Raw genomic sequence first — 9076 nt, 5'->3', positions numbered from 1 at the left:
AGAAGCTGTCCTGATAAGAGCATGCCAACTCCAGAGCTTTCCTGAAGAAGTTGCTGCCCTCAAGGCAAAGAAACCAGTTCCTGCACACAGCCAATTAGTCAGTCTTGCTCCAGAATGGGATCCACTGAAAAACATGATAAGAGTTGGAGGCAGATTAAGAAGACTAGCAAACTCAGACCCAGAACAAATCCACCCTATTGTGCTGGACTCCAGACACACAATAACGAAGCTCCTTATCAAAGAATTTGATGAGCATCTGTTACATCCAGGAGCAGAAAGAGTATACGCTGAAATAAGGAGACAGTACTGGATTCTTAGAGGGCGTCAGGCCATAAAGTACCATCAGCTACACTATCTGTCCTGTCAGCGATGGAGAGCTCAGCCAAAGGTCCCACAAATGGCAGATTTGCCACCAGAACGCCTCAGATTGCTCTGTCCACCTTTCCACTCAACTGGTGTCGACTGCTTTGGCCCATACCTGGTCAAAATAGGGAGAAGAAATGAGAAACGCTGGGGACTAATCTTCAAATGTCTTACAACTAAGGCAGTACACATTGAGCTCCTCAATTCAATGGATGTAGATGCCTTCCTTCTTGCGCTCTGCCGGTTCATAGCCAGAAGAGGTAAACCACACGAGATTCGTTCGGATTGTGGCACCAACTTTAGGGGAGCTGACAGAGAATTACGGGAAGATTTCTCAAAAGTTCTCAAAGTTCAGCTTTCAGACTATCAAATTAGCTTCATGTTTAATCCACCTAGTGCTCCACACTTTGGCGGAATATGGGAGCGTGAAGTCCGTTCCATAAAGAATGCTCTCCTGGTGGCTCTCGGAACGCAAGCTGTCACAGAAGATGTTCTGTCCACAGTCCTAGTGGAAGTAGAAGGGATCCTCAATTCGAAACCATTAGGATATGCCTCATCAGATGTTGCTGACATGGATCCGATTACTCCTAATATTCTCCTTATGGGGCGGCGGGATGCATCGCTGCCTCAGGTGGCATACGCTCCAGGAGACATGGGGCAGTGGCGATAGCGGCACTGTCAGAACACGGTGGACCAGTTCTGGATTCACTTCACTAGAAACTACTTGCCTATGCTCCAGACCCGACAGAAGTGGCATAAGGCTTCAAAGAACCTGGAAGTTGACTCTGTCGTACTGTTTGTGGATCCGCAGCTCCCAAGAGCTCAGTGGCCCATAGGCAGAGTTCAAAAGACATTGCCCAGTAGTGATGGATGTGTGCGGACTGTTGAAATCGTCGTTAATGGTAAAGTTTTCACCAGACCAGTTGCCCGTCTGATAGAGTTACCTGCTTTAGAAGGTAATACCAAAGACATTTAGAGAATTCCCTTTATTACCCATTTGCTGCTCAAATGTGGGGGCGGCTGTTGTGAATTCTTTCCTTTTAAGTTTAAGAGTTGTGATCTGCGTTATGTTTCAGTAATGACTTGCGTGAATAACGTAGTGCAGCATTCATAGTATGTACGGTTGTAACGTGACCGGTTATTCACTGTTGCTTCAGCACGGCAGACCCGCCGCGCGCTCTCACCCAGAAACTACCTCAAATACACTAACATGTGTGTTAGGTCACATCTTGTGCAATAAACCATCAAAATAAATATGATGACTCCGACTCCTTGACTCCTTGAGTTCTGCAGCGGTCAATAAATATTAACCAGCATTCAGTGGGGCGATCCCCAACACATATTCTTCATTCTTTCAAGCAGACATATTTATTTCTATAAATAAATTTAGATGAATATTTTGTGCTAATAAAGATTTTCAGTCAAGAGCAGTGAGTGATTTTCTGTTATTCTTTTGATGCTTGATTAACATCAATGACAATAGCAACTAAATTGGGCTGCTGTGCCTTTAAAACCAAATGCACAGCTGCAATGGATGCAATGTACTGATACACATTCTCCCTACTGTTCACGTTCACTTAAGACATAATGTGTTTACCTGAATTCCATTACAATTCAACATAATTTTGTGCGTAATTCTCAGTTCATCAAAGCGAAAAAGCTAACTCGCACACTGTGAGACACGATCTCTGTGTGTGTATAATTCATGGTCTGTGCTAAGAAAACTGGACTGAATTGAGGTTTTTTTTGTGCAATCAGATTTATCCATATGTCTGTTCTTCTCTTACTACTACATATTGAACTTTTTTTTTGTTTTATGTGTCCACACAGCAGATTTTGTTCTGAATGAATCTCTTCCCAAATCGGCCCTCCCTAACATTTTAGTCTTGTTTTTATTAGTTGATGAAAATTTCAATAGATTTACCTCATTCAAAAATAGTTTTAGTTTATCATCTCATCCTCTGTGGAAAAAAATGTTGTGGACTAATCAGTCCCTCCAGAAAAACGCGATTATGCGATCGCTTGATTTAATGCATAATCAGCCAAAGGCCGCATATTTATGCGGGGTCGCATTTTTTCAAACATGCCGCTCTTTTGCCGCATAATAGATAATCCCTAAATTTTTCAGTGACAGCCCACTTCAGGGCAAGGAACTCCAATTTCACTGAGTGAAGGTGATACTTCTTTTCTGCGACTGTCAGGGTTCGGGACCCATAAGCGATAACTCTAAGCTTTCCCCCTTGCTTTTGACATAGAACTGCTCCAAGACCCTGATTCGATGCATCAGTATGAAGTATGAACGGCTGTGAGAAGTCCGGGAATGCAAGTACTAGTGGTTCAACTAGACAATCAATCAGTCCCTCCATTATCTCTTGGTGCTTGTCCGTCCACACATATTGGCCTGTAAGATGGCACTCCCCTTTTCTTTCCTTTAACCTGTCGATAACGTATCTCCTTGGATTCTTCCTTCTCTTTCTCGGTTTCTTTCAACAGGTCGTACAGCGGACTCGCAATTCTAGAGAAATCTTTTTTATATTGCCGATAGTAGCAACAGACCCATGACTGCTCTCAACTGTCCAACAGTGCTTGGTCTTTTATCTTTCAGACTTCTCACGGCAACTGTATCAGCCGGGTCCATCTTACTCCCTTCCGCCGAGACAATCCTTCCAAGGTATTGCACCTCAGGTTTAAATAGTTCACATTTGCCAGGTTTAAGTTTGATTCCATACTGTCTCAATCTTCGCAGGACTTTCCTTACATCATCCACGTGGTCTTCAAAGGTTTTACTGAACACTAATGTGTCGTCCAGATAAGGAACACAGATGTTGTCTCTTAGCTCATCCAGACACTCCTCCATGCAGCGTTGAAAAGCTGAAGGAGCATTCATAAGGTCGAAAGGTATCCTAATCCACTCATACAAACCCCATGGTGTCACAAAGGCTGTTAAAGGTCTGCTCTCCTTGGCCATGAAGCCCTGGTGATATGCTTTACCTTGATCCAGCAGTGAAAATCAGGAGTTCCCCCCCAAACTGTCCATTATGTCTTGTACACGGGGTATGGGCTGTCTGTCCTGATGCGTTTTCCGGTTCAGCTCTCTGAAATCGATACACAGGCGTAAACTGCCATCTTTTTTTCGTACACATACGACAGGAGAGGCATATGATGAATTTGATTTCTGCACCCATCCTTGCGCAATGAGATCATGCAAGTAGTTTTTTATCTCTTTGTAGAGGGGTTTAAGCACTGAACGGTAAGTGCGAGCAACAGGATTAGTGTCTTTCAGTGAAATGGCAAGTTGCAGTTTCTCGATGCAACCTATGTCATTGTCAGATTGAGAAAATGAAGCTGCTTCCTCTTTTAACATTTGTTGAACTATTGGTTTTTCAGACTCACTGAGATGGCTCAAATTGACTGGCGGAACCCATGTGACATCGGAAGTATTGCTGGTTTCATTCCTGATTTGACTGACCATCACCGAAGTTAAACCAGGTTCCTCAAAAGCTGAAGTTGGATAAACGGCCTGCACGGGTTGCGCTGTGCCTATAACCATCTTGCCTGATAACAGCAAGTCATGATCTGTAGGGTTCTGAACGCTGACAACTATGTGTGTTGTATGTCGCCGCAAGGTTATGATTGTCTCACAGAACTCCAACCCCTCTGCCCACTGTGGGTTAACATCAGGCTCAAAAATGAGCACACTCTCTTCCTTTGGTCTGCATGTCTGCACTCTACATTCCACTTGTACCGATGTATGTTTGGGCACATGAACATTTTTCTTTGTTGTTGTGATGGTGTATTCACATGGCGTTTCAGCATGGATTTTTTTTATGAAAGCTTGAACCGTTCCGGCACTAGGACAGGCTGTTCTCTGGAATTCACTTGTGATTGGCTGCGTTATTCTCTCTGTGTTCACTATTTGCTTGATCACATTATATCCGACGATGGGATGACGAAGCTGACTACCCCTCATCACCAACACAGGTATTAGAAGTTCATCCGTTTCCACTTCATTTAATGCCAAACCAAAACTTACTTCCATCCACCCAATGTAAGGTATTTCCTGTCCGTTTGCCGCCACTAGACGAAGTTCCTCAGGTGCATCAATTACCTAATTTCTCAATCTGATGTTTGGTAAATGTTCACTTTTCCACTGTTCATCCACTATACAAACTTGAGATCCTGTATCCCACAATGCATCAACAAGAAGCCCTTGAAGGTAACACGGCACTAGACACTGTTTTCCTACAAAGGCTGCATGTGTAGACTTGTCAGCTTCACATTTCTTTCTGTGTATAGCAGAATTTGTGTGTACTCCTGCTGTCTGATTACATTGTTTTACATGGACTGTCCAGTGATTAACTTGACGTGCTTTAGAGCAATAAAATGTTTGTGTATACCTTTCAACTAATAGTGATCCTGACTATTGCTGTAAAATCAACCACCAAGCATCTAAGTGCATAAGCACATTACATCATGTCCCATTTTCAAGCACTCATAAAAATCTTTGCTTTATAGGTTTGCTCGTTCTTTCAGATTATTTCTGTTTACAGTCAATCTGACCATTACTGTATTAAGTTTCAAATATTTCTACTATATAGTTTTGGAGAAAACTAAAACCAAATTCACCCCAAGCATCTGAGTACATAAACACTTATCAAGTTTTCAAGCACTAATAAAAATCTTTGCTTTATAGGTTTGCTCGTTTTTTTCAGTTTATTTCTGTTTACAGTCAATCTGACCATTACTGTATTATTTTTTTAATAATTCTACTGTATAGTTTTGGAGAAAACTAAAGCCAAATTCACCCCAAGAATCTAAATGCATAAGCACTTTTACATCATGTCCCATTTTCAAGCACTCATAAAAATCTTTTCTTTATAGGTTTGCTTGTTCTTTCAGTTTATTTCTGTTAACAGTCAATCTGACCATTACTGTATTAAGTTTCAAATATTTCTACTGTATAGTTATGGAGAAAACTAAAGACAAACTCAACCACCAAGCATCTAAGTGCATAAGCACTTTACATCATGTCTCATTTTCAAGCACTCATAAAAATCTTTGCTTTATAGGTTTGCTCGTTCTTTCAGTTTATTTCTGTTTACAGTCAATCTGACCATTACTGTATTAAGTTTCAAATATTTCTACTGTATAGTTTTGGAGAAAACTAATATAAACAACTACATCATTATGTTGATATGCTATATTTTTACAATAAAACTTATGACAAACATGTCTTCTAATATCCTCAGTTGTTACGTATACCGAGCTGCAACGAACACATTTGTACATTATTTTCCTTGAAGCCATTGTGCGAGTTCACTTTAATTCCGCGTGCTTTGTATACATGTTGCTGCTGATTGGACTGCAGTTCTGACACACCCACCAAACAAGAGAAAAAACTCATCTCAAACCCCGTTGCACACCGTTTCCAGGAAACATGACGTTCAACCCGGAAACCGTAGCAAAACGTTGCGCACCGTTTTGAACTTGAACATGCCCCTGGTCTAACCCCAATCAAACACACCTGCACAAGCTAATCAAGACATTTCAGATTACTAGAAAGCTACAGGCAGGTGAGTTTGATCAGGGTTGGAACTGAACTGTTTTCCTTGGATCTTTAAAACCCCATTTTACAGAAGTTGATTTTGCAGCAACACTTATTCGTTTTAGTTTTGTGCGCTTTGCTGTCTGTTTATCCTGACGCATCAATTCAGTGCATTTTCCAGCAGAGATCGCAGGCTGGGACGATGACGGCTCGAGTGTGTTTCTCGTTGACTGCTGTTTTTTTGTGTCTGTTCGGATACTTGAGCATAACTCATGCTATTCAAAGACGAACCACAGGTGAAAAGATGTTAATTTCATTACAGAACCTGAAAAAATGCAGAAATTAGTGACCCTCAGACTTTGAAAGTAATCAACGGTTTATGAATGAGTAGTAGGATTTAAAACCCTTTTGATTTGAAGCAGACAAATATGTATAATGTTTGTATTTTGGTTTGAGACCCATTGCGCAAACCCCAGATTTACAAATCCTGAAACCGCACTCCCTGGCCTCCCCTAATGATCCTTTTGAATTCTCTAGTGGACGGTTTCTGTCCGGCGAGGCTGACGGTCGTGCCGTCCCGTCCCATCGAGGGTGTTCCTCTGATGAAGACTGCCCTGGAGGGCACAAATGCTGTCGATTTGACTGTGGGCCTGTTTGCGTGCTGCCCGTTTTCAGTGAGTTTCAGTTAATAATGCATGTTAAGGCTAAAAAAAACCCCACATACACGTAACGCACTGAATTCAATGTAAGTTCTAAGCAGAGACTTTGCCTTTTTGTTGTCGTCCCCTAAAGTCAGCTTGAATTCATCCCTTAGGATGGTTTTAAGGACAGGATGGCTTTACAAAATAAAGAATACTTCGAACAGTGGTTCCAGTCCTGGGGACCCCCTGTCCTGCACACTTTGCATGTCCAACCCCCCCTATTTAAAATGCCTGATTGTGATCATCAGCTTGTCAGGAGTGCGATCCATGAACTTGACTAACAAGTTGATGATCTCGATCAGGTGTGTTAAATAAGGGAGACCTGCAAAATGTGCAGAGCAAAGGGCTAGAATTGAGAACCACTGTCTTGGAATATATTCATTCTGTAGGTAAAATTGCTATTCATGCTTTGAAGGTTTTGTTGTATGATTTGAGGATCCCTGGTCCATAAGCACAAACTAAAGCTGACTATCTGTGTTCACGCAGTGAAGCCGGGTCAGTGTCCCATACCGGAAATGATTCCACTGTGTGCTAAAAGCTGTTTCCATGATGGCCAGTGTCCTGACACACAGAAATGTTGCCCAACCACCGGTGGCTTTGCATGCAGTGAACCACGTGGTCAGGAAAGAGGTCAGGCAAGTTGTCAAGGAAGCGGCTCTGGTCAGGGCGCCGGACAGGGAAGCGGTTATGGCCAGGGCGCCGGAGCGGGACAGGGTAGCGGCATTGGTTTGGGACAGGGAAGCGGTTATGGCCAGGGAAGTGGCCAGGGAAGCGGTTATGGCCAGGGTGCAGGAGCGGGACAGGGAAGCGGCATTGGTTCGGGACAGGGAAGCGGTTATGGCCAGGGAAGTGGCCAGGGAAGCGGTTATGGCCAGGGTGCAGGAGCGGGACAGGGAAGCGGTTATGGCCAGGGAAGCGGTTATGGCCAGGGCGCCGGAGCGGGACAGGGTAGCGGCATTGGTTTGGGACAGGGAAGCGGTTATGGCCAGGGAAGTGGCCAGGGAAGCGGTTATGGCCAGGGCGCCGGAGCGGGACAGGGAAGCGGCATTGGTTCGGGACAGGGAAGCGGTTATGGCCAGGGCGCCGGAGCGGGACAGGGAAGCGGTTATGGCCAGGGCGCCGGAGCGGGACAGGGAAGCGGTTATGGCCAGGGAAGTGGCCAGGGAAGCGGTTATGGCCAGGGCGCCGGAGCGGGACAGGGAAGCGGTTATGGCCAGGGCGCCGGAGCGGGACAGGGAAGCGGAGCTGGACAGGGAAGCGGCCAGGGCGCTGGAGCTGGACAGGGAAGCGGAGCTGGACAGGGCGCTGGAGCTGGTCAGGGCGCTGGAACTGGTCAGGGAAGTGGACAGGGAAGCGGAGCAGGTCAGGGCGCTGGAGCTGGCCAGGGAAGCGGAGCTGGACAGGGAAGCGGCCATGGAAGCGGAGCTGGACAGGGAAGCGGCCATGGAAGAGGAGCTGGTCAAGGCGCAGGAGCTGGTGAGGGCGCTGCTCAGGGAAGCGGCCAGGGCGCAGGACATGGCAGCGGTGCTGGACAGGGATGCGGCCGAGGGAATTGTCATGGATGTGGCCAAGGTCAATGTTGTGGTCAGGGACATGTTAATGGTAATTTAGCATAATATTTTCTGGAGATCTTTTCCACTCCTTCATTCAAATGGCATGTTTTCCCTTTTTGCTCATGTGGTTTAGAATTTCTGTCTCTACCACCTCAAATTAAAAAAAAAAAAAAAAAATTGCTTGATTTTGAAAAGTTTGTTTGGTGTCATTTGCCTGTTTTCTCATAACCGCTTTCTGGCATCAGTGCTGTAAGTTCCTCTCCCTGAGTACTGGACAATTAGGTTTTATTTTTTTGACTCCAATTTAAACTTTTTGTATTAAACTTTATTCTTGGCAAAGCTGAATAGTCTGTAGCCATTACTCCAGTCAGAATTCATTATATTATGCCGATTTGGTGCTCTAGAAACATTTCATGAATGCTGAAAACTGTTTGGGTGCAAGCAATACTTCCATAAGCTCTTGTGATTCTTCTAAGGCAATATGTTAAAGACAGCATGTTTCTAAGGCTACGTCCACATGAAACCGGAAAGATGGCGTGTTCAGCTTTATCCACTCTGGGATCCGCTTTCAAAAAATTGTGGTTTCACCTTCCGAAAACACTGGATCTGTGTGGATGACATTCCTATCCGATAAAAAAAAAAAAATTGTGCCTCTTCACAGAAACGTGTGGACGGGGCCTAAGAGACGTTGATTCTTAAACCATTGTTTTTGTATAGGAATAGCTTAACAGGTGTTACAGGTCAAAAACTTATTGTGGACCTGTGGATTTCAAATCGGAATAAAGCCTGGCGTATTTGTGAAAATATACTGTTTAAACAAAGTAAAAGAGGCTCTATTTAAAATGTTTCATGGTAGGGGTGTCGCGATATAACTGTGATATTCAAAGTAACGATTATTGATAGTGTTAATTTAG

At 44.1% G+C, this 9076-nt stretch overlaps 1 protein-coding gene across 3 annotated transcripts; it reads left to right on the top strand.

Annotated features, from left to right (window-relative positions):
* The first annotated feature begins 5989 nt into the window (after positions 1-5989).
* Positions 5990-8351, top strand: LOC113047114 (fibroin heavy chain-like). Of its 3 annotated transcripts, XM_026208393.1 has the most exons (3): positions 5990-6204; positions 7096-7368; positions 7699-8351. In XM_026208393.1, the coding sequence occupies exons 1-3, from the start codon at positions 6111-6113 to the stop codon at positions 8223-8225; spliced, it is 894 nt and encodes a 297-aa protein (XP_026064178.1). In that variant the 5' UTR covers positions 5990-6110; the 3' UTR covers positions 8226-8351. The 3 variants fall into 3 exon arrangements, 1 of the variants encoding a protein (XP_026064178.1); XR_003276212.1 differs by lacking the exons at positions 7096-7368; positions 7699-8351 and adding an exon at positions 6446-6488 and having other exon boundaries at positions 6063-6204; XR_003276211.1 differs by lacking the exons at positions 5990-6204; positions 7699-8351 and adding an exon at positions 6481-6582 and having other exon boundaries at positions 7096-7234.
* Positions 8352-9076: the final 725 nt, after the last annotated feature.

This window comes from Carassius auratus, chromosome 28, assembly GCF_003368295.1.
Source record: "Carassius auratus strain Wakin chromosome 28, ASM336829v1, whole genome shotgun sequence".
NCBI classification, from domain to species: Eukaryota; Metazoa; Chordata; class Actinopteri; order Cypriniformes; family Cyprinidae; genus Carassius; species Carassius auratus.
Note: the sequence above shows the minus strand (reverse complement) of the source record. Positions and strands in the feature narration are given on the sequence as shown.

Excerpts from the sequence above, each read along its gene's own strand:
- LOC113047114 (XM_026208393.1), top strand. The coding sequence starts at position 6,111 with ATGACGGCTCGAGTGTGTTTCTCGTTGACTGCTGTTTTTTTGTGTCTG. Across the intron at positions 6,205-7,095 it reads TATTCAAAGACGAACCACAG|TGAAGCCGGGTCAGTGTCCC; the intron begins GTGAAAAGATGT and ends GTGTTCACGCAG. Across the intron at positions 7,369-7,698 it reads AAGCGGTTATGGCCAGGGAA|CGGGACAGGGAAGCGGTTAT; the intron begins GTGGCCAGGGAA and ends AGGGCGCCGGAG.